Here is a 24,805-nt window from a genome sequence, read left to right on the forward strand (position 1 = left end):
CGTTAAACCTGCCACCACCCGACACAGCCAATTAGTAAGGTTTGTCACGTTGTGGATTTCTTCTCCAACACACCGGTGTGCTGCACTAGTAACGAATTGGTATGTTTTTCTCACGTGACAAAACTTACTAATTGGCTGTGTCGGGTGGTGACGGGTTTAACGACACATTCATATTTACGCGATCTAACCCCAAAATCGTCTATTATAAAGTGCAGTCTACAAATATTATGATCCGCCCAGGCTCTCTGATCTTTCTAATTGCGTGCTATGAAGAAGGGACGTTGCCCGAAACGTCGCCCGTTATATATATTTTTTCTTTTAACGCCACACAGCGTCCTATTGACACATAACGTGTTGGAGTTATTGTAAGAATGCGTTTTGGCCATTTATTTCACTACCTAATCTCAACCGCTAGATGTCGCTGTTGCTGAAGCTCAAGGCTTTGAGGCTCAAATGGGGGGGAGAATCACGAACCCCCCCCCCCCCCACGGGTTGGAGAGTCTCGGGGACAGAAGGGTCTCCTGTATCGGGGATGCTCCTCGAAGCGGGGTCCCTACTCCCCCTTGCACCGCAACACATTCCTTTTCTTTACCCCTGTGAGACGCATCGCCTGTAATGATCCGGGCGTCGTGGCAACGCGTGCTGTGGCATTGCGCTTTGGAGCTAAAGGTTGGTGGATCGCGCAGAGATGTCCGGGTTGTGCTGTGTAGTTCGGCGTGCCCGTTGCCACCTGCCCGGGTTTCACCGGGTTTTTTTTTTTGTTGCACGAACAGTCCCGGGAATCGTCGTCTGTGTTGGGGCGGCGGTAGGAATTGGTTTGTAGCGAGATCTGGCACCGGCGTTGCTGTGTTGAACTTTATCGCGGTAGACCGCACGTGGGGGTTTTTTTTAATCTCTCCGCCTGATGAAGACCGTTTTTTTTTGCGATCGAAACGTCGTGGGTTTTTTGCTTTTATTTCTTTTAAATTAACTATTTGCATTTTATTTTGTTATTTTATCTTATTCTTTTTTATTTTTCATTTTTTTCTATTTACGTGACTTTACCGAAAGAACCAAGAATATGAATTCCTGCAGTCACGAAAGTTTTAAGTCTAAATTTAGTCCCAGTGCTGTCTGAGAGATTTGTCCGGGTTTGGTCTATGGTGGAAAAGGTGGCGACCCACGCTCGGCACGATGTTGCAACGTTCCCCTCCGCGTGCAGGGGGGAGCACGCGGAGGGGGACGTTGCGAACCGTCGGACCCAGTGGCGTAGTAACGACGTTATCAGCTCAGAGGGTACGGCAATCGGTCAGGTGGGGCCCCAATGGTTAAATTATCTCGCACGGTCGGGCATAGGTTATTATATATCGCAGCTACTCTTGCCTAATCACATCGTTACGCTCACGGTTTCGAACATGTAATGCTGTTAGGGGCGCTCCGTCTTCGCAAAATGCAGCCACTACCAAATTAAAGCATTACGAACACAATACATTTAAGCCGCGTTTGAAATCAGTTTTGTTTTTTTCTAGACCAGGGGTGGGGAACGTCCGGCCCGCGGGCCGTATGAGGCCCGCGGGCCGTATAAGGCCCGCGAAATCAACTGGTCTCTGGCCCTGCCAAGGCAACCGCAGGCGGGACTCGAAATTCAATAAATCTAGGAGCAAACCTGGAAAAGCAGTTGCGAGTAGCAACATCGTCAATACCGGCTAACATCATCACACGCCTCGCCAAAGAGAAGCAGTTCCAGCCATCGCATTAGGGGTGAGTTAATTAAATGGTTGACCAAATATAACGGGCTAATTTTTAAGTTGATAATTTTGTATGGACCGCAAATGATGATGTTATATAAATATCCAAATGGCCCTTGGCAGAAAAAAATTTCCCGCCCCTGTATCTGGACTGTTGTTGAAAACATATCTCATGGTCGTTGTCAAGGGGAGGGGGCAATTTGTAGCTTTGGCCACCCCCTGCCCCCACGCTACTGGTCGGGCATCAAGCCGAACAGCACGTGGCACGTACAACCAAAGGACACACGCAGCTTGAGCGGGAGATGTATAAAGCTCCCAGACCTCGCTGGGGTGCGAGGCGGTGGCCAGGGTAAGGGGTTGGAGGTATAGCGCAGATGGGCTCGTGAACCCGTCTGTGTGGACCTGAAGCACACGTCCATTTACCGTATCACATTGTTGGTGATACGGACAATAAGATCTAGGCTGTTGATGTAACTTTGTCCATGTTGTTGTTGACACGTCAAGTCGTAGTCGACGTTGACATGTTATATTGTTGTTGGCAATGTGGGTGTTGTTGATATGTCATGTTGTTGTTGTTGATGTTGTTGACTGAGTTAGATTCCTCGCAAATGCGCGGGCAGTGCTCGTCCTTAGCAGAACCCTCCTGAAAATAAGGACTGAGACTCATCGAGGCTATCCTGGCGAATAAAATGTACGTGGTTAATGTTTTTGTTATTATTATTGTTTGGTCATTTGCTCAGAACAGTTTCCCGGAACCTCGTGCATGATTCATGTAACCAGGAGAGTTAGCCGCTGGGAATGTGTGACCATTTCCTATATTTATCCATATCGTTGACCTCGTGCGAGGAGAACACGCCATGTCAAACATTCATAGATTACGGACAGCGACCACGTCACAATAGCAGACAGAGCCGATAACCGCACACAACCTTTTGAGGCGCTATCTTCAAACACACTCACTCACATCGAAGCTGTGGTACACCTACATCCTTGCTCCTTGCAATACCACAGCAAGCGGCGCGACAGAGGTTGCGTGCCGGGTTATTCGCTCTGTCTGCGGGGAGTCACAGAAGCCACCTTGCATCCTTGATCCCCGCTTGATCGATAACGCTTCCGCAGCAGCAGACAGAGCTGATGATGCTCGCACGCAACCCTCTGTCTCCGCCTGCAAGACAGAGCCACACAACTCACAGATACAGTTTAATACGTCGGGCTTTCGCGACCAATATTAACAACAGAGATGTTTGGGTTAGAGCGGGTTTACTTTAAATGTTGTGGGTTTACTCTCCAACACACCGGTGTGCTGTACTAGTCAGGGGCCGTACATAAATGACGTCACGCACCTGGGGGGGGGTCAGACATCTGTGACGATGTGTGACGAGGGGGAGGGGGTTTGAGAAATGTGACGTCACATCAAAATGCGCAACTTTAAATAAATATAGATAACACGTTCTACTTAATTAAATAGACTTTTTAATAAATGATTTCTCCTACAACATCAGAATGCAGCGGCACATTAAATACGCACTACAATGACAATAGTTTAAAGCGATTTGAAGCATATTTTATATCTATATTTTGGGGGGGGGCAGAGCTTTGTGACGTCAAATTTGAGGGGGGGGGGGTCTGACTATTTGTGACGGCATGTGACGAAGGGGGGGGGGGGTCCAAAATCGTCCAAAATCGCATGACGTCATTTATGGACGGCCCCTAACGAATTGGCACGTTTTGTTTACGTGACAAACCTGTATCGGGTGGTGGCGGGTTTCACGACACATTTATTTTTACGCGATCTAACCCCCCCCCCCCCCCAAAAAAAAGACCTTTGTCACAGATTACAGATGCCGAGGTCCACCTCCAACTCCCCCAACCCCCACCCCTAACCCCCTTACCCCGCAAGCTCGCGCGCGCCGCTTTTCCCACGTTACGTCACGCGGCACGTGACCACGCCGCGGCTCCACCCCCGCGCGGCTCCCATTGGCCCGCGAGGGCGAGGGGGCGGAGCCGGGCAATTGAAAGCGACGGACGGCGACAAAAGCAGAGATAGAATCGCAAAACGCCCCGGGGGCGTCCGGACGCCCTCGCGTAGAGTGCGAGGGACGAGGCGAGTTCCCGCGGCTCGCGTCGCCCAACTCTGCGCCGGGGGCGTTTTGCGTTCGCATTTTCGTCGAGGGGACGCCCCGGTTCATCAGCCCCCTCCCCCAAAGCCCCGGCCTACCTCCCCCTACCCCCCCCCACCCCCACCTTTTACAGCCATTTCGGGAGGAGCGGCCCCGCGTCCTTCTGCTGTTTGGAACCCCGGCGGGGCGGCCGGGCCCGCGGTTGCCTCGTCAACTTCACCCCGACACCACCGCCACCACCACCAACCCAGGCGGCCTCGGCAAATTTCGCTCGGCGGGCAAAGTAACGCGTTCGCCTGCTAGGGGTCTTTCCCCCCCCCTCCTCCTCCCCCGGCAGTGCAGTCCGCGGTCTTCTGCCTGCAATCGCGGTGGCGGTGTGTGGGGGGCGGGAGATTAGCCAGCAAAGGCCCGAGGCCGCCGGGGGGTGGGGGGCTGTGGGGCTGTGGTTTCGCCCGCCCGCTCGTCCACCCGCCCCCCCCCCCCCGTGTCTCCCGGCACCTCGGCCTCTCTCCTCCCCTTGCGGAGACCGCGGTTCTCCTGCCGCGTTCATTCGATCGAAACGCGTAGCAATTGTTGCATTATGTTTGACCGTAACGCGCGCGTGTAGAGAGAGAGAGAGACATATTGTGTATACACGGGCACGCATGCATTGCCGGCGGCGCTTGCTGAAGGCCAAGAGCCGGTTTTGCCTGCGATTGACGAGCCTGGGAGTCACAGTCACCGGGCGATATTGATTTAGAGTCGTGGGTTGGAGGAAGATGTCTAATGACCGCGACTGCAGCGTGAATGCGTAAACGGGGAGGAGGAGGAGGAGGAGGCCTCTGCTGCTGCTACTACTGCTGCTCTTGCTGCTGCTGCTGAGGCTGCTGCGGGCGAGGCTGGCCCGGCCGGGCCTCTTCCCGGCGTCATGTCTGCCCGGACGCCACTGCCGACCGTCAGCGAGCGGGACAGCGAGCACGTACGTACAGTATGGGGCGGGGGGGCGCCGGGCTACTGCTGATGATGCTGCTGATGCTGATGCTGCTGCTGATGCTGATGCTGCTGCTACTGACGCTGCTGATGATGCTGATGCTGACGCTGCTGATGATGACGCTGCTGATGATGACGCTGCTGATGATGATGCTGCTGCTGATGATGCTGCTGCTGCTGATGGGTTTTTTGTTGCGCCAGCATTTGACACCCAACGTAATGCGTTCAACACAAGCGCTGAATGTCAAGTGGTGTAGTAGCTTCCACCTTAGCATTCATTTACACCGGTGGCTGTGGCACCGGTAGTCTCTGGCCCCCCGGCACTGACACCGACCTCGTTCGTCGGTTGTTGTTTGCACCAACGTTGACACGACGTGCTGTGGCACCGTCGTCATTGACACCGGTTGCAACGTTTGCTTTGACACCGATATCGGCGTTGATGCCGGCAGGATTGACACCGGCATTCGCTCCAGCGGATGCAGTTAGCACCAGCGTGCGTTGTTGAGCAACGTTGGCACAGGTAATGACACCGGTAGGTGCAGTACCGGCATTGACACCTACCTACCTTCACATTGGAGGATTGGCACCAGCAGCAATGGGGGGGGGGGCTATTGCACGAACGCTGAAGCCAACGTTGCGTCAGCATTGAAGCTAGAAGATGTGGCACAACCATGAGTTGGCAACAGCATTGGCCCCGGCCATCGACACAAGTTGATACAGAACCGTCATCGATACCAATGTTGCCATCGGCATTGGTGCCGGCATTTGGCAGCTTTTGCATTCACGCGAGAATATATTGTGCCTGCGTGCTACGACACGGCCATTCACAAACGCATTGTCATATTGTGTAAGGGAGTTATCGGCATCATTAGCGGGCAGCACTGGCTTCGACGCAGTGATGCCATCGTTGACGCCAGTAGATGTGGCACCATCACTTACATCCAGTGTTGACTCAATTGGATTAGCGCCAACGTGCGTCGATGCCAGGATTGGCACCAGGAGTTGTAGCACCACAATGCATTTAGCACTAGCATTGAGACCAGCAGGAAAAAAAAAACCGGTGCTGCGAGTTGCAGCGCCAGCATGAACATCTGCAGCATTGAACCGGGTACATTTGGCACTGTAAGTGACCCCAACATCGACACAAGTGGATGAAGCACCAGCGGTGACGGACGCAATTACTCAAGCGTTGACACCAGCGGCTGTAGCAGCTGCATTGGAATCAGCAGATTTAGCAACAGCATTGACAGCAGCAGTAGCATCAGCTGCAACAACGAAGAGCTGTGCTGCCCGCATCACCGTTGTCAGCTGCTACACCAGCAACGCGCGCATTAACACCACCAGCGTTATCACCGCCAGCACCAACATTAGCACTAGCAGCTGTTTGCGTTGTGTCATGTGTCTGTCTTGTAAGGGTGCCTTACTTTGGCTATTTGGGCCTTTGGCAAATCCACTGCATGCTGAGATCTCCTAACAACAGCAGCACTGGCTGTGAAAGGAGCTATAACACTCGAATTAGCATCAGCAGCTGTTGCATCAGCAGCTGTGGTAGCAGCAGTACCAACATGAACAGCTTCAACTATCTATTATAACCAGGCAGCAACACCAGCTGTAATACTAGAGTGTCATTATTATCAGCTGTACCACTACCATCAGATCAGCTGTTACACAATCGGCTATACCACCAGTAACAACAGCAACGGCATCTGTCGCACCATCATCATCACCATCAGCACCAGCACGCAGCGGTAAATACGTTGCATCACGGGGATCGGCAATACTACTGCCACCCCCGTGGTCGCAACCACTTTAAGCGCAGTCAGCACCGTAGCCGCCGGCAGGGCATTTGATGGTGCTGATGTCTGCAGATGGTGCTGGAGGTCGTGTTGACACAAGTCACCGGTGAATTTTTGAATCCCGATATTTTGCCCGATACCTGTTATATAATTGCACCGTGGTACCCTGCTGCGTCTGTGCATGGCCGCTAATTTCTAGGTCGTTTGGCGTGCCGTGTAAATGAGCCAAAGGCACATGAAGGGGCGCAAACATGCAGACAAACAGGCAGAGACACAGAGAGATTCGGACAAACAGACCGACACACACGGGTCGACACCAAGGCGGACAAGCAGCCACTAAGTGACGGTAACGTCACCATGGTGCTTGTGCCAGGCTATGTGCACAGACAGACAGGCAGACAGACACAACTACAAAGGCAGACACTGGAAGACGGATGAATAGTTAGAAGGGTAGATAGACTGGCAGGCAGAAACAGGCACACAGGTAGATAGACACAGGAAAAGCAAACAAAGACAAACAGGCAATCGTGCAGATAGGTAGATGCACAGGCAGACCGACAGATACGCAGACAGGCAGGCCACTCAGCCTCTTGGATCACCACATCCAAGCCATGGCACAGGAAGGCTGCACCCTCACCTGCAGAGTAGACCTGGGCAGTTGTCGGAATTAAACATGGGTTTCGCCGTCTGTGCCGCCCCACTCATTACTGCCGTGGTGGCCATCAGCATTAAGGGTCGGATCCACGGCTTGTCTTCGCATCGACTAAATAGCGCACGAATTAAGCAAGTCAGCCCATCGTCGGTGACACAGACATTAGCACAATTTCACCCCGAAACCCCACTCAAAGGAACGTTCCTTGACGCGCGAGTTGGGCTCTAAAGTAGAATCCGCGGATGACGCGCGCTGTAGGGAGGAGCGGCGCTGTCAGTGAAGGCCGTCATTAGCGTCACCTTGACCGTTGATCATTTCTTTGCCGCCGTCAATGCTAAACGCGTTTACCCTGTAATAAATAGGCAGTGGTGGCTTGTTTATGGCGACGTCTGGACTCTAGATTAACTTCCCTTCCGCAGTAAATCGGCAAAGCGGAGCACACGCCGACGTGAGACAGGTGCATTTCTGGGCATAAATGCAGCAGCAGCATCCACGATTTCATGGGTGCTTCGTGAGCTTAAAATCGATCTTAATCGATTAATCGGTGCATTGCTTGCACCTGTACTACATTTGCGTACGCGTATACGTTGCAAGGTATGCATGCAATTGCCCAGATGGCTGAGTGGTACAGCGAGCGACACGTAATTGGAGGGTTGCGATTAAATCCTGGTTGATGGTTGACTCAGCCTATCATCCCTTCAGGGTTTTTTTTAACGAGTATTGCTTTGCGGGGAAGTCAACGGCGGTTTTCCTATGGACAACTGCCCCCCCCCCCCCCCCCAACATAGGAATGTGGAATTTCCACGACTGGTCCAGGGCTGTAAACAGGAGATGAGCACTGCCTCAATGCTGATTTAAGCAGCTGCAACTCACTTTGAATTTTATTTGCGATCGGCCAACATCCCTGCAGTGATGGGACTTTTGGCGCAGTGGTTAGCGCACCGCACTGTGGACCTGGCCCGTGTGTGTGTGTGTGGCTCCATCTGCAAGCCGGAAACAGATATCGTCACTCCTTGTGGGATGTGGTTGTGTGAGTGATGAGTCCCATGCGACACAAATCCCCCAAGTGGTAACTCACTGAAGCGGGAGGGGGGGCAGGGGAGGGCGGCAGGGGAGGCGGTGCGGGGGTGGGGGGGTAGTTGATGAGCAGCAGGGTTGAGTGTCAGTCACTAATTAAACACTGCCCCGGGCATTTGCCGTTCCGGCATGAAGCCTCGCGGTACACGTTGTGTTCCGCGCTGTGATTATTCCGATAGCGTGAATTTAACGACAATTTCAATGCGGGGGCACGAGTTGGCATGCAATCGGAGCTCCTTTTGCTTTTTTTTATTATGAGCGCTGATTCAGCAACAGCTGGGCATTCTCGGGATTTTTGGTGGTGGGATCGTCGCACAGCAAAGTTCATTCATTCAGACGCAGGGTTCGGTTCCTCACTGAATATTTTCTGGGTCGTTGCTGGAACGGAGTAGGTAGCATGTGACTAGTAGCCGCAAGCATAGCTGGAGGGATATTTGATGTGGTGTGCCGGGCACAAAAAAATATATTCTGGATTGCTGATAGATCGGGGTGACAGGTGACAGGTGACAAGCAGCCAGAGCGAGACGTATACTGGAGGTGTTGTGCCAGTTGCGAAAAAATATTTTTCTGGACCGCCGTCCCGGAGAGGAGCCCAGCTGAATTTAACCCCCTATCCCGAAGGCAATGTATGACGTCCACAGACCACAGCGCTGAACCTGCAGGAAAACCCTTCGCGCTTTCTAGGAGCTAGAACGATGAGAAGCCCCGAGTCTATGAGCGTAACTGTACTCGGCAGGATGATTATGGCCGAGCTGCTCGGAGGAGCTGTTTTAATAAAATAAAATCTCTATCTGTGCGCATGATGGTCGCTTAGCGTGCGAGAGGGGTGCGGGCGGGCTGGAGAGTGTGCCGGAGGCATCTGGTGCAGGACGGTGGTGATGCTGATGATGGTGCTGAGGAGGTACAGTGAGGGAAAAAAGTATTTGATCCGCTGCTGATTGTGTACGTTTGCCCACTGACAAAGAAATGATCAGTCTATCATTTTAATGGTAGGTTTATTTGAACATGTGAAAAATGTTATAAGTTGATTTGCATTTTAATGAGGGAAATAAGTATTTGACCCCTCTGCAAAACATGACTTAGTACTTGGTGGCAAAACCCTTGTTGGCAATCACAGAGGTCAGACGTTTCTTGTAGTTGGCCACCAGGTTTGCACACATCTCAGGAGGGATTTTGTCTCACTTCTCTTTGCAGATCTTCTCCAAGTCATTAAGGTTTCGAGGCTGACGTTTGGCAACTCGAACCTTCAGCTCCCTCCACAGATTTTATATGGGATTAAGGTCTGGAGACTGTCTAGGCCACTCCAGGACCGTAATGTGCTTCTTCTTGAGCCACTCCTTTGTTGCCTTGGCCGTGTGTTTTGGGTCATTGTCATGATGGAATACCCATCCACCACCCATTTTCAATGCCCTGGCCGAGGGAAGGAGGTTCTCGCCCAAGATTTGAGTGTACAGTGAGGGAAAAAGTATTTGATCCCCTGCTGATTTTGTACGTTTGCCCACTGACAAAGAAATGATCAGTCTATCATTTTAATGGTAGGTTTATTTGATCAGTGAGAGACAGAATAACAACAACAAAATCCAGAAAAACGCATGTCAAAAATGTTATAAATTGATTTGCATTTTAATGAGGGAAATAAGTATTTGACCCCCTCTCAATCAGAAAGATTTCTGGCTCCCAGGTGTCTTTTATACAGGTAACGAGCTGAGATTAGGAGCACACTCTTAAAGGGAGTGCTCCTAATCTCAGCTTGTTACCTGTATAAAATACACTTGTCCACAGACGCAATCAATCATATTCCAAACTCTCCACCATGGCCAAGACCAAAGAGCTCTCCAAGGATGTCAGGGACAAGATTGTAGACTTACACAAGGCTGGAATGGGCTACAAGACCATTGCCAAGCAGCTTGGTGAGAAGGTGACAACAGTTGGTGCGATTATTCGCAAATGGAAGAAACACAAACTAACTGTCAATCTCGCTCGGCCTGTGGCTCCATTCAAGATCTCACCTCGTGGAGTTGCAATGATCATGAGAACGGTGAGGAATCAGTCCAGAACTACACGGGAGGATCTTGTCAATGATCTCAAGGCAGCTGAGACCATAGTCACCAAGAAAACAATTGGTAACACACTACGCCGTGAAGGACTGAAATCCTGCAGCACCCGCAAGGTCCCCCTGCTCAAGAAAGCACATATACATGCCCGTCTGAAGTTTGCCAATGAACATCTGAATGATTTAGAGGACAACTGGGTAAAAGTGTTGTGGTTAGGTGAGACCAAAATGGAGCTCTTTGGCATCAACTCAACTCGCCGTGTTTGGAGGAGAAGGAATGCTGCCTATGATCCCTTTGATGCGGTGGAGTTGTCCTGTCCCCTTAGCAGAAAAACACCCCCAAAGCATAATGTTTCCACCTCCATGTTTGACGGTGGGGATGGTGTTCTTGGGGTCATAGGCAGCATTCCTCCTCCAAACACGGCGAGTTGAGTTGATGCCAAAGAGCTCCATTTTGGTCCCATCTGACCACAACACAGTCCTTCACGGCGTAGTGTGTTACCAGTTGTTTTCTTGGTGACTATGGTCCCAGCTACCTTGAGATCATTGACAAGATCCTCCCGTGTAGTTCTGGGCTGATTCCTCACCGTTCCCATGATCATTGCGACTCCACGAGGTGAGATCTTGCATGGAGCCCCAGGCCGAGGGAGATTGACAGTTCTTTTGTGTTTCTTCCATTTGCGAATAATCGCACCAACTGTTGTCACCTTCTCACCAAGCTGCTTGGCAATGGTCTTGTAGCCCATTGCAGCCTTGTGTAGGTCTACAATCTTGTCCCTGACATCCTTGGAGAGCTCTTTGGTCTTGGCCATGGTGGAGAGTTTGGAATATGATTGATTGATTGATTGCTTCTGTGGACAGGTGTCTTTTATACAGGTAACAAGCTGAGATTAGGAGCACTCCCTTTAAGAGTGGGCTCCTAATCTCAGCTCGTTACCTGTATAAAAGACACCTGGCAGCCAGAAATCTTTCTGATTGAGAGGGGGTCAAATACTTATTTCCCTCATTAAAATGCAAATCAATTTATAACATTTTCGACATGCGTTTTTCTGGATTTTGTTGTTATTCTCTCACTGTTCAAATAAACCTACCATTAAAATGATAGACTGATCATTTCTTTGTCAGTGGGCAAACGTACAAAATCAGCAGGCTATCAAATACTTTTTTCCCTCACTGTAGGAGAGGCGGCGATGACAGGGTGAGCTTGGGGTGGCGTTGGGCAGTGGCAGCAGTGAGAATGGTTGTGGCAGGCGGTGGGCAGCGTTCCCTGGCATCGTAAATACCAGAACTGTACGGTAATCAATAAGTGAAGACGCTGTTATTTTGTAATGGGGGGGTGGGGGGGAGGGGGCGGAGTGGGAATTTGTCAAGTGGTAGAATACACGACTTAATCAAAGTGTACACTTACCGCTAACCCTAACCAACTACCCAACCAAGTACTAATCCTTCCCCTAGCCTTAACTAGCTGGAACACGCTAGAACTACCTGTGAATTAGTTCTAATTGATTGACATACTTTATCCCATCTGTAATATGTCTGAAATGTACGTCCGAAAATGCGGATCTGCCCTGGCTTGACCAAACCTGTACAATTGAGACGTAAAAACAACACAGAAATAACGACCGATTCCTAAATCAAATCGAATTGCGACTTTGATTCACAAGGATTTAATCAATCGCGTTTCTCTATTGGTGGTGAATCACGGCACGCTGAGTATCCAGGGATGGGAAATAACCATCGCGGCCGGTACTGCCTCGTCACTTTCCGCTGCCGGAGGTGGGGGGCCAGGCGGGGACACACGAAGTGAGGGGGGGGGGTGCTCATGATGGGCAGAGCGGCGGTTGTGCCGATAATTGGTTTCGGTCGCAGAGTCTCTGGCGTGTGCATGGTGTCACCAGAACCTCCACCAAACCCCCACCCACCCCGACCGCGTAGGCGACACTGCTTGGTAACCTCGGGTTAATCATGGGTAATGGCAGGCGCCCGGCGCCCCACAGGAAGTGCCACATTTAGAACGACGTGTACCGTATTAATAGAACACGCAGATTGCGGGCTTTGTAGCTGCCTGCCGGCGCCTGCCAGTACCGGGTTGGCGGCCTTCGCCGGTGGCGCACGGGAATGGATGCTGGGATGTGGACGTCAAGACAAACGGCCCTCTCCGATGTGTTTTCATGCCGTACCGTGTGTTGTGCGGTGCGACGTCGCGACGTCCGACTGAAGAAACCAGGAGCTTATCTGGGATGTTCACAGTCGGAGCGATGCTGATGCCATTAATCTACCCAACAAAGCCACAGAGTCTCAGATCCATTTCAGGAAGGTCCTACCACTGCCATCTTCATCATGACCATTATTTCTGCTGTGGTATGCATTGCCATGGTCAATACTATTCACTGTCATCATCATTGTCGGTGACAGCATCATTCTGGATATTAATACCAATTATCTAGACGGCATAACTTCGTCTACAGGAGGGTCCTGCTTATTTGAGATGTCAATTCCAGGAATGAGTATTTAGCTTCATGTGGGAGGAAACGGGAGTCCACGGAGAAAACCCAGCACCGCACGGATGGGTCCACGAGCACCCAGGTGTCATCACAGCAAGTGGGTGCATGAACGCACCTGTGTGGACCTCGTAGCGTCATCTCCCTGTGGCTTTCCTCAGGCTACGCTGGTTTCCTCCCACTCGTGAAAAACACTTGCCAAACGTGCCAATGTACCAGGCCCACCTGGGTGCTAGGTGGATTATCACATTGGCAGGGTTGTGAGAAGTGGCGCGCAGTGGCTTGGGGGAGGCCTTCGTCCAGCAGTGGACTGTACATGGTTGACGACAACGATGAACATTAGAATCGCCCTCGCACCGGAGACTTGCGCGGTGCGCTGGCATCTCAACGCTTGGGATGGAACGAGGAAGCACCGTGAAGAATCCCCCGCGCTACCATTCTGCTCTGCACGATTTCCCCATGGATTCTACGTCACGTGACGCGCAACCGCTGGCGTAGTTGGAATATATAATACAATGTTGGGACTAAAGACGACGACGACAACAACAAAGAAGCTGAACCGTTGAGCGCAAGCGCGTGGTCGGGAAACGTGGTGACACAGTCGGAGGAGCTCGAGAGGCCCGCACGCATTGGCCCTCGACGCGCCTTAAAGTGGCCCTCGACGATTTTTTTGGCCATTCTCCCGGCACCGCCCATGGCTGGGGCTGTGCGGTTCGCTCGGGAGGTAGGCCCAGCCGCTCGTTCACACGTGGCCGGTGATTGATAAGGATTGGGCACAGGAAGCGGTCGGGGTTAGTGGCGAGGGGTCGGGCCGGAAAGTTGTTGTGAGCGGTGCTTGCCGGTGTTTTGCCGCGCGCGTCGCTATTTTCTGATGCGGCTGCTGGGATGACCGGAGCGAACTTTGCGCCTGCAGCGGAGTTCAAAATAACGAGAGGTGTGCCGGGGGGGGTCCGATGTTGGTGCTCCTGTTGAGGTCAAGTTATGAGTGTGTTGCTAGGCACGTAGTGATGCATCGATGTCATGATCCATCAATCAAAACTAACTTGTATGCTCATGATGCATACATTGACTTTTGCGTGTAACTATTTGATTGTTTCCAAATCTTGCAGACTATTTGCATTTTAAAATCTGATATTATTTTTGTCTATTGGCACAGAACTAAAACCAAAAAAACTTAAATGTTTGTTTGCAACAATGCAAACAGTATGGAAAAAATTACGGAAATGTACCAATTCCAGAATCAAATTGCAAACTGGAATCACTTCAGCTATATCGAATCGTTGTTGGAGCGTTGGTGAATCATTCAACATTTGCACAGAGTTTCTAGTGACTATGGTACAGTAACGCGCTACTCCACGGGGGGAAAACTAAATTAGTAAAAAAAAGTTCCGTCCATTCCAGTCATGGCGATCACGGCAAAGAAATACTCCGCACAGGAGAGGGGTTTTAGAAAGATACCGCCATTGAACAATTCCCGTCGCAGTGTTTTATTCCAAGACCCGCTGAAAAAGGGAAAGAGGAGTCCACTTGTGGAAAGTAAATTCGTGTGGAGCGCAGTGTCGTGTGTACAAGAGAGAGGGGGGACAACGCTGCGGTTGTTGACGACGTTGCCTACAGCCCTTGGAAATGCTCGGTAGTGGAGAGAGCGTAATGATCGTGCTGGACACTGTGCGGCGTGCTGTACCGCCGGAGCGTCCGCGCCATTGAGTGGTTTTTAGCGGCAAGCGGCCATCCTGTGTCCGGGGCGAGTGGCGTTCTCCGGATTCTTGGGAATAAATAGCAGCACTTGTGGCTTGCGGAGCCAAACAAAAGCAGCCTCACAAAGGGAAGAGCGCAGTATACGCCTGCGTGATGCAACGGGCTGCGTCCGCTGGGTGCTGGACATCAATCTGGCAGCCGAGCGTCCACGAGTTCTATTTTCACCGGCCAGTGTTATTCTTGTGTTTGGAATTCTGTATTTGGGAGCCCGGTTTGTGCCCTTGTCTGTCCTGAATGGTCACAGAGCTGTCAGGTAAATGTATGCGTGGGGGTTAACAAAGGCCCAGTAAAAATAGTCCGCTCACAACCTTCTCCTGAAGGTCTGATGGAAGTGACTGTGTGATGACCTGACTCTCTTTGTGGCCTGCAGCTTATCATAGTATGACCTCCAGTTGGTATCGTTATGGCCGCCCCCAGATGATTTTTGATTAAGCTCCAAACCACCTCAATGTGACCTCCAGACCTACTCAGTTTAACCTCCAGATCTTCTTGACATTGACCTCAGACAGTATCGATGTGGCCTCCAGACAATATCACTTTGACCTCGGTATGGCCTCTGGAACAACTTGGTGTGTGACTCACAGATTTTTTTTATCTTAAAACCAGCTCATTTCAACTTCCTTACCATCTTCGTATGGCCTCCAAATGACCTCAGGGTTACTTCCAAAATATAGCACTTCAGTTTCAAGGTCTCCTTGATTTGACTTTCAAACCATCTCATCGTCATCTCCAACTTTGCATAGCGTGATCTTCCGAACGTTCCGGTGTGATCTCTACGACCATCTAATTGGGGAACACTGCCGTCGTCAGAGTGGCGCGTTGTGCTGACCGTCATCTCACTTGCTGCCGTGATTGTAATGAGTTTAAGCGAACTGTTCCCTCTGCCACGCATGATCCGTGATGCCTGGTGTGCGGGTAGGCGATAGGTAATTCTCTTGCACAGTTTTTTTAAACTGAATATTGGCCGAAGTACACCTTTCCGCCAGCATCTGAAGGAAGCTCTCGATGTTTTTGGAAGCTGCGCTAACAAAACTGCCAATGAAAATGAATGTGTCTGGGCAGATTGTGGCATTCCTACGTTCATAGTGCAGCAGCTGCGGGGTCTGGCGGAGTGAAAAGCGTTGGCAAGAGGTGGTGGTCGTCACATCTATGGGTTTGGCCAAGATGGCATCTTGATTTATTTTTTTACTCCTGTTCCTGTGGCATATTGAGCCATGTCGTGGTAAATAATGCCGCCGTGACCGCACTTGCCGTGTTCCCCCCGCCCCTGGACAGAACTGCGGCGGCACGGGCGATGTGCGGTTGGAGCCCGTCGGCGCAGCCAAGCCGAGCGTGCGGGCCGGCGTGCCACGGTGCCGCTCCTCCGTGGCCGACGAGATCCCGCACGTGGGGAACTACCGCCTCCTCAAGACCATTGGCAAGGGCAACTTCGCCAAGGTCAAGCTGGCACGCCATGTGCTGACAGGCCGCGAGGTGGGCACGCTCACTCTCTCACTCACTCGCACACACGCACTCGCTCGCTCGTTTACTCACTCGTGCAGTCGCTCTCTCCCACTGAAACTCGTTCACTCACATTCACTCAGTCGTTCGCTCGCTCACTCACACACGCACTCGCTCAATCTTGACTTGAAGCTTTCGCGACTGCAGGAATCCGTACTCTTTGGTTCTTTTGGTAAAGTAACGTAGGTATAAAATAAAAGAAATCACGACGTTTCGGGCGCAACACCTGATGACGGACGCTTGTGTTGCGCCCGAAACGTCGTGATTTATTTTATTCCTACGTGTCTTTCCCGAAAGAACCAAAGAGTACGCACTCGCTCGTTTACTCGCTCGCTCGCACACACAATCGCTCGTCGACTTGCTTGATCTCTCGTACACACTCAAACACGGTAGCTTGTTCAATCAATAGCTCACATGCTGGTTTACTCACAGACTTGCTTACTCATAAGCTAGGCCATTCACTCGCTCACTCGTCATTCACTCGCTCTCCAGATCGCGCTTTAGCCAACATACACTCGATCACTCGTGCTCGCTCGCTCACTCGCACACTCATTCCTCCATGTGGGCCATGCATTGCGTCAACTGTGGTCGTGTTTGTTTGTTTTTTTTTTGTTGTGAACGCGCAGGTTGCCATTAAGATTATTGACAAAACGCAGCTGAACCCGTCGAGTTTACAAAAGGTGAGAGCCTCGGGTTTTTTCTGTCGACGCAAGAGTGGCTGGTGTGCGGTCGCCTGAGATTGCTCGCGCGTTAGCGCTGCAGCGATTCACCGATCCATCGATTAACATCGATCCTTAACACCACCGCCGCGTGGGTTCTCGCGGTTGGTGCGGCTCTGGCAGCCCTTTGACGTGCGCTCCCGTTGTACTGCGTGTCGTTTGGCACGATGTCCGATTGCCGCGCACAGGCCCTGTCCAGGCTCCGTGCGGTGGGACCGCAACGTCGGATATCGTGCTGAACAACGCACGGTACAACCCGAACAAGCATCCAAGAGCTATCGATCCTTCGTCTCGCGAAACGTGCATCGAATGTTGCTTGTTAAGTTGCAATGGTGTTTCAATTGATATGCGGAGCAAAGAATTGGTTCATGTGACCCATGCAGCCACGGAAGCCTGATTCGTGGCAATTGACTGAAACCAGCGAGGAGGCGAATCGTTGCAGCTCTGTTGCGCGAGCGTGTGGAGCCGCTTTCCTGTGCTGGTGCCAATCCTCGAGAGCGTGTTGAGGTTCAGAACCGTGGCGAAACCGCGACAGGAAGTTGTGGCGTTTTCCTTGCAGCACGTGCCCAGCAGTCTGGCCCGCACTCTCGCGCCAGCACCCAGGGCTCTGCGTATGCCAGAAGCAATCGGTGCCCTCATGTGCTTTTAGCTAAAGTGCGCAGATGTCCCTAATGTCCATTTAATGGCTTTCACTCATCTTGAATCGGACCTGCTGGCCAGAGGGCATCACTGCTATTTATGGAGTTTTAGGTGACAGTGGTGGGGGGTGGGGGGAGATCGGGAGCTTGTTGTGCCCGAGTGCCATTGGGTGACCACTGACACCCTCGTCAGCTTTGCATAAGTACGTATGCGGGCTCCTTCATCAATCCACTGCTGGATGAGCCCCTCCACACGCCGAGCGGGTCGTTGATTATTGAGCGTAGAGAATTGACAGTGCGGTGACGTGGCCGAGCGGTAACGCGTATACCGCTCGTTTCAGATGTTTGCGACTCAAGCCACTGGCTGCCCTGGTTAATACTGCGGTTGTGAACCGTAAGATACACATTATCCGCATTAGTGGACGTTAAATATCCCGTGACTTTACTAAAAATAAGGGTAGGCCATGTGTGCCCAACTCATTGTCCAAATTGGCCAAATAATAAAATTACTTGCAAATGACCGAATTTGGGTAAAGACCACAGCCTCATCGTCCCTCTGCTGTGAAACTACTGCAGCCTCTGCTTGCCTTTGAAACGTAGTGCCCGTGCGCTTTCGTTGCACAATGAGAATATCCGTCCATGCGCTACGAGAACGGCGCGAATGGCACACGCGGCATGCCGGGTGAGAAGCTGCCCTTGCGGCGATGTGCGCGACTCACTTCCAACCCTGTGTTGCTTTTCAGCTTTTCAGGGAAGTGAGGATAATGAAGGTGTTGAACCACCCCAACATAGGTGAGTGTGCGGGAGGAGACGCGCATGTGGATGCAGGAGCCCGTGATCGCCGCAAACGATCGGCACGCAGCGGCTTTAATTATCAGCAGCGGATGGGGGGGGATGGGTGGGTGGGGAATCAACGGGGGATGTAAAAGGAGCTCACGGGCGGTGCGGTGTTGTGAGCTCACTCGGTTACTTAGCTCGTACGACATTGGACGATGAGCACAGTTTCCGGAAAGCAAATTGACGTTTGCCCGCTGTGACATCTAAATGGGTTGAGGCTCTCCTCCACCGCGAGATGTTGAATTTTATTTGTAGGCCGCATACCCTAGGTGCGATGCCATTCATTTATCCAGGAAAGCGTCGCCGAGTCTCAAAACTCTTAGTTGGGAGGGTCCCAGCCCCGACTCACTTTAAAGGCGCCGCCTATCGGTGACAAACGTTTATGAAGAGGGCCGTTGAAAGTGGTTGCCACCTTCAGCGCTTGAACGAAGCTGGCGTGAGCCGCCCGTGTTACCCCCCCCCCCGCTCCCCCACCATCTCTTCCGCAGTTAAGTTATTCGAGGTGATCGAGACAGAGAAGACGTTGTACTTGGTGATGGAGTACGCCAGCGGAGGTGAGCAGCCGCCCCTCGGCGGAGGGTACCGCAGCGCGCAACGCCACCGCTCTCAAAACGCGGCGCCGCAGCCAATCACGAGTCACAGCCCCCACCAGTAACCGTCGCGCAGAGCCCTTCATCTCGTATTTGAACCCCAGTGTGGGCCTATGGGATAAAATGAGCGCGTGCCAAGTGACGTCGTAGTGCCCCGAGTGTTTGGACGTTGTTAGATTGCATGGCGTCCTCACCTGGTTCAACAAAACACAATTGCAACTTGAAAACAGATCCCGACGGGACCATTTAACAGCAAAAAAAAAATTCACATTGAAAATAAGACAAAAAGTAAATCGCTTACTGAAACGGATGGAGACCCTGAGTTGTGGTGGCTCTCTCTTAGAATGGCTGAATGGTTTAAGAGTCCGAGTAGGAATGCATTGAGTGAGCGGAAGCCCTCCCTCCAGCTGGCTCATTCACTCACTCTTAGCGCTCACAGCCACACGCCCTTCTCTGCTGCCAACAACTTCATCATCATCATCATCCATGATCAGTTTGCTGCTGGATTGAGTCCCTCCCAAGCCACAGACATTGCTCACAATCTTGCGATATTGCAATCTGCATAGCACCTGCACACAAACTGATTTCATCGCTCCATCTCCCTGTGGGGGACGTGAATCTCGGTCACTCGCTTGGCTGCCACTCGCCAGTTGGTATCAACCACCTGCCATCGTCTCTTCTAGCCATGACGTGTGCCTACCCCCCACCCCACACTTACTTTACCTTAACTGTAAACATTGCATCTTTAACGCTCGTACGTCTTCTCATTCAAGTATTCCTCTTTCTGCCTTTCAGTGTACCTCCCCCATGCTTCTCGACGCACTTTTTGTGCCTCTTTGCGCGAGCAACGCCAAACGATTCCTTTTCCTCACCCCCTCTCACTCTCACCATTTAATGCCGTGCACTCTCGCCGCGGAGGAGCTGCATCCGGCCGTATGGGGGGGCCAGCTCCAGCAATCCGCAGCGCTCATTGAGATTGATTACCTCTCCGAGCCACTGGAGTGGAATCCTTAAAGCGGCCGTTAGCAAAATTCCGTTGTAAATGCATGTCACGTAAACATAATAATAATGATGATGATGATTGGTTGGGGGGTGGGGGGGGTTAGACGGGCCGGGGTGGTGCGCTCTACGTGCGATCAGGGTTTAGTGCAGAGTTTGTGCGTCGAATCGACGGGGGCGGCGCACGGTCCGCGTGGCGTGACCTTGAGAACACGGCCCCGGGGGCAGCACGGAGCGCCCGGCCCGATCGATGAGGCGACATCGATACTCGAACCCGACCCCCCCCGTCCCGGTCCACCCGCACGCACGCTCGCTCGCCCGTCAACTCGATTGCCTGCCTGCCCACCCGTCTGCTCACTTGCCCGTTCGCCCGCTTGCTCACTCACTCGCTCACAGTGCCGCTCTCCTTTCCACTCGTCCACTCACCCACACGCTCACTCGCCCACTCGCCTATTCGCTTGCTTGCTCAGCCGCTTGCCCGCATGCCCACCGGCTTGCTCATGCATAATGCCGCATACTCGCCCATTTGACCACTCATTCACCAGCTTTTAACAACTTGTTCGCTCACTCAACCACTCACACTCTCACCTGCCAGCTTGCTCAACTGCTCACCAGGTTGCTCACTTACCCACGAACCCACTCTCTCATATCGCTTCATTGCCCGCTCAACTGCTCGCTCGCCCCACTCGCACACAAACCCAATCGCCCATGCACCTGCCCAATCGCTTATCCACTCGACCACTTGTCTCATCCACCTGTCCGCCTTCCCGCTCGCACGCTTGCTCTTTCCCCCATGGCACCAGCAAGCGATCTCTCGCTCGCATCCCAAAAACAAGATCCTTCTCGCTCATCCTGTTGTTTAGCAGTGTGCGATCTCGTTTCACCGTGATTACACAGTGCTGGGCGCTTGCTGTTGTGAAACACTGCAAACACCGGTGCGGACGCCGCAGAACCGCGTTCATAGTGAGAGGGTCGCCGAACTTTGGTTGATGACCTCTAACTTGGAAGTCTTTACGGAAACCCACACCCCGGCTCTTAACTCGGGACTTGGCGCAGGACCGTTTGGTAGTGGATATCGCTTGTTCTCTCTTCTCCCCCGCCCGCCCGCCCCCTCCGCGTGCCGGCTAATGGTCCTCGCGGCGCTGTGCCCTGTGCGTGCCCCGCAGGGGAGGTGTTCGATTACCTGGTTGCGCACGGGCGGATGAAGGAAAAGGAGGCACGGGCGAAATTCAGACAGGTACCGTTCTAGCCGAGGCGTCATGACGGTTCAGCGCACTCGGAGGACGCCGGTTTGATTTGATCTCCAGGCGCGGTGGTTTAAATATTGGGTAAAGTTTATTTAACCCACACTTGCCCATGTTCATCAATCTCCATCTGTCCCACCTCTATGGGGTAGAGTGTTGCACCCTCGCACGCGCGGGGGTTTTGTCTGGGTGCTCCGGTTTCCTTCCACGTATTATAAACGCTCGTTGATCGGCTGAAAACACCTTGCTCCATGTGCGCCTCCGTGCGTTGTGGGATTCAGTTGCGGAAATGCTGCGATATAAAACTCAGTATTACCATTATAAATGGGTACGCCAAAGTCAGTCTATGAGCAAGGCACGTGTGATGGTGGGATTAGGTAAGAATACTCCCCCCTCTTCCACGACATCTGGTCAGGGTGGAAGAGTAGGCCACACTTGCGTATTGGGCTCCCTCTACTGGAAGCCCCTTCCGCCGGCAGCTGGCATCATAAAGCAACTGGAAGGGCTGTACCTTTACCTTTTTAGTATTCCAGCCGTAACCCTCCCTACAGGCAAGTAAGATGTGCGTGTGGTATGGAGGCCTGGCCACAGCTACACACCGTGCCCGCCTGTGTGTGTGTGTGTTTCAGATTGTGTCCGCGGTGCAGTACTGCCACCAGAAGCTCATCGTGCACAGAGATCTGAAGGTAAAGTGTGTGGGTTGTAGTCGTGACATTGTATACGGAGACACCGCTGTTGGCGATCTTGCCCTCCTTTCTGACCTGGCTGTCTCTTTGTAGAGGACACCTGGGCACAATTAAAGTATGGCCTGCTGTGAAGTGTGGTCTGGTGTGAAGTGTGGCCTAATGTAAAGTGTGGCCTAATGTAAAGTGTGGCCTAATGTAAAGTGTGGTCTGGTGTAAAGTGTAGCGTGGCCTGGTGTCAAGTGTGGTCTGCTGTGTGGTGTGGGCGAACACATCATGGGTGGGGTGTTCCACCACCCCACCACTCACCTCATTTCCCCCCCCCCCCCCTTCGTGGGCCACACCCCTCAGGCGGAGAACCTGCTCCTGGACGCCGACATGAACATCAAGATCGCCGACTTTGGCTTCAGCAATGAGTTCACGGTGGGCGGCAAGTTGGACACTTTCTGCGGGAGCCCCCCCTACGCCGCGCCCGAGCTCTTCCAGGGCAAGAAGTACGACGGACCCGAGGTGGACGTGTGGAGCCTTGGGGTCATCCTCTACACGCTCGTCAGCGGGTCGCTGCCCTTCGACGGACAGAACCTCAAGGTGGGCGGTGGAGTAGAGGAGTCGGCGTTGTAACGCTGTTCAGCTCGGGTTGAAAGTGTTAATCCATTGGATGAGTCCCATCAGTGGGAAAATGACAGGTGAGCCGCACTGGTGCGATTGTGGCCATGCAACCCACACTGTGGTCTGCAGAGTAAACCACTGTAAACCACAACGGAGAAGGGGCAAAACTAAACGAACTCTCTCCTGAAGCCCTCTTGTCGTGGCCTGCAGACCTCAACACTGGCATCTGAACATATTGCGTTTGCCATCACGCATAAGAACAGAACAGTCAGTCTGTCCATCCGTATAATCAGTCTAACACATGGGTCGTGTTAACTGTTAAAAAAATGATCTTGTATTGACGTTTTCTGATGAGGTGGTGTTGCTATTAGGGACTTACCCAAGAGTTAATCGGGTACACCAGTGCGTCGAGGATGATTCTGGCAGCGGTACAGAACCAGTGTTGAGGGGAGCGAGATGGTCACAACAGTAGTCATGGGGGCATGGCCGACTCACCGCAAGGGCTTCTGGGGTCCGTGAAGCAGGGATCGGGAGGCTGAACGTGAGAGTCGAGAAGGGAACGAGACAGATGAGTGGTGGGATGGAAGTAGATTAGGGACCTGGAAGGAAGTGGCCTCGGAAGGGTTAAGGAGATGTTTACGAGATCAGAATAAGAGCCCATTACGATGAGGAACCTCTTTACAGAGGAAACACAGGTTTTTAGAAGTACGTTAAAATGAGACACGTCTTTGCTTGTGCGTACTGCTTGCCACCCACACACTCGTATGCCGTGCTGGCCTTAACAGGTGCTCGCGAGCAGCACTTTCCCCAACAGTCTGTTAAAGCCTACACGGGTGGATTTTTATCTTCTCTGTGTGTGCACCGCCTCATTAGGAGCTGCGGGAGCGGGTGCTGCGAGGGAAGTACCGCATCCCCTTCTATATGTCCACGGACTGCGAGAACCTGCTCAAGAAGTTCCTCGTGCTGAACCCTCTCAAGCGCGGCACGCTGCAGGTCAGTACGGGGTCGCGGCAGCCACTGCACCTGGGGTCGCGGCGCCACCGTCACCATCTGGATCGTTAATCTTATCAGAGACATGTCGTTGCCTATAAACATCTGGCAGTTCACCAGCATTGGTTGCAGTAAGCCCGACTGCTGATTGAGATACTGAATGTCGAAACTCGTCCCGAGTGTTGCTTGTGTGCAACCATTCTTGATAAAATTATAGACTTTCGGAAGGCCGTGTGGGTAAATGGGATGTAAAAAATATAAAAATTAACGTGGAGAGACAGATATAGGAAGGAGCCATATTGTCTGCTTATCTATTAGATAATCCGAGTAGATCACTGATGAACCACCAACTATCATAATACCCATAACCTGCACCCTCTCTGCATCTTAGAAGGCCGTTTGCTAGCCCTGTGTCGCCATCGCAATCTCACCGAGCCCTCCACATTCTGATCATCATGAGCCCAACAATGAATGCCGCGCTGCTGGCCGTTCCGCTCGCAGCTCGCGAGAACTTCTCGCGTGTACGGCAAACGAGTGCCAAATGTTGGAGAGGTGCGCGGGGAGCTCATGGCACCCGTCGCAATGGCTCTGGTGAGAGCCGTGCGACGGTGGCGCGGGGCAGCCACCCGCACGGACTCTCTGGCGGTCACCGTAGCTCCACGCGTTTGGCGTAAACAGGAACCGTGTGGTTTGCCCCGTGGTGGGGGGGCGGGCGGGAGGCGGCCGTGGTGGTTGGGGGGGGGCAGCCGTCGTGGCCAGATGCGTGTCGCCACACGCGTGCGCATGCACACGTGTTTATTCCGGCGCCCAGGGCTTAATTTCTTTTTTCGCCGGGTGCGTTCTGGGTCTCTGGTAGACTGGAGTAGGTGGCACGTGACTATTAGCCACAGCCGTAGCGAGAAGAGATATACTGAGTGTGGTGTGCCGGGCGAAATCTTATTCGGGTCACTGACCCGGACATACCCAGCTGGAACGAAGCCCTTGCTGGCGTCGATTATGCCACCCGTGGGGGGATGGGGGGGGACGGCTGAACTCTCCTGGTCCCCGTGAGAATGGAACACGTGTTCACGGTTAGCACATCGAGCGCGGTTCCCATTAAGTGGGAGTCGATGGGCGCGCTAGCGGAGTGTAAAAAACACACAGAGCATCGACGCGCCGATTAGAAATGTCGTTACGGATGTGTCCAATCGCTTGTTGATTCGGAGAGCCAGCGGTAACCCAATGCCGCTCACTCCCGTGATCCTACGTGGATTAGTGGCTAATCAGGCCTTGATTTCTCACTGATTGGAGTAGGTGGCATGTGACTAGTCGCGAGGAGCATACAGCACGTGCTGTGCCAGGTG

The 24,805-nt window shown here is 52.5% G+C and overlaps 1 protein-coding gene across 2 annotated transcripts in view; it reads left to right on the plus strand.

Moving 5' to 3' along the window:
* The first annotated feature begins 3,960 nt into the window (after positions 1 to 3,960).
* The window catches only part of LOC116947254 (serine/threonine-protein kinase MARK1-like), a 29,616-nt gene continuing 8,771 nt past the window's right edge, over positions 3,961 to 24,805 (plus strand). For both annotated transcript variants that reach the window (XM_032962774.2, XM_032962775.2), the window contains exons 1-9: positions 3,961 to 4,805; positions 15,929 to 16,126; positions 16,780 to 16,833; positions 18,254 to 18,302; positions 18,836 to 18,901; positions 21,103 to 21,173; positions 21,810 to 21,866; positions 22,215 to 22,451; positions 23,346 to 23,465. In XM_032962774.2, the coding sequence (XP_032818665.1) occupies positions 4,755 to 4,805; positions 15,929 to 16,126; positions 16,780 to 16,833; positions 18,254 to 18,302; positions 18,836 to 18,901; positions 21,103 to 21,173; positions 21,810 to 21,866; positions 22,215 to 22,451; positions 23,346 to 23,465 (903 nt within the window). In that variant the 5' untranslated portion in view covers positions 3,961 to 4,754. The remainder of the gene's footprint in view (positions 4,806 to 15,928; positions 16,127 to 16,779; positions 16,834 to 18,253; positions 18,303 to 18,835; positions 18,902 to 21,102; positions 21,174 to 21,809; positions 21,867 to 22,214; positions 22,452 to 23,345; positions 23,466 to 24,805) is intronic.

This window comes from Petromyzon marinus, chromosome 29, assembly GCF_048934315.1.
Source record: "Petromyzon marinus isolate PM22_M1 ecotype Great Lakes invasive population chromosome 29, UKy_Petmar_22M1.pri1.0, whole genome shotgun sequence".
In the NCBI taxonomy this organism is placed as follows: Eukaryota; Metazoa; Chordata; class Hyperoartia; order Petromyzontiformes; family Petromyzontidae; genus Petromyzon; species Petromyzon marinus.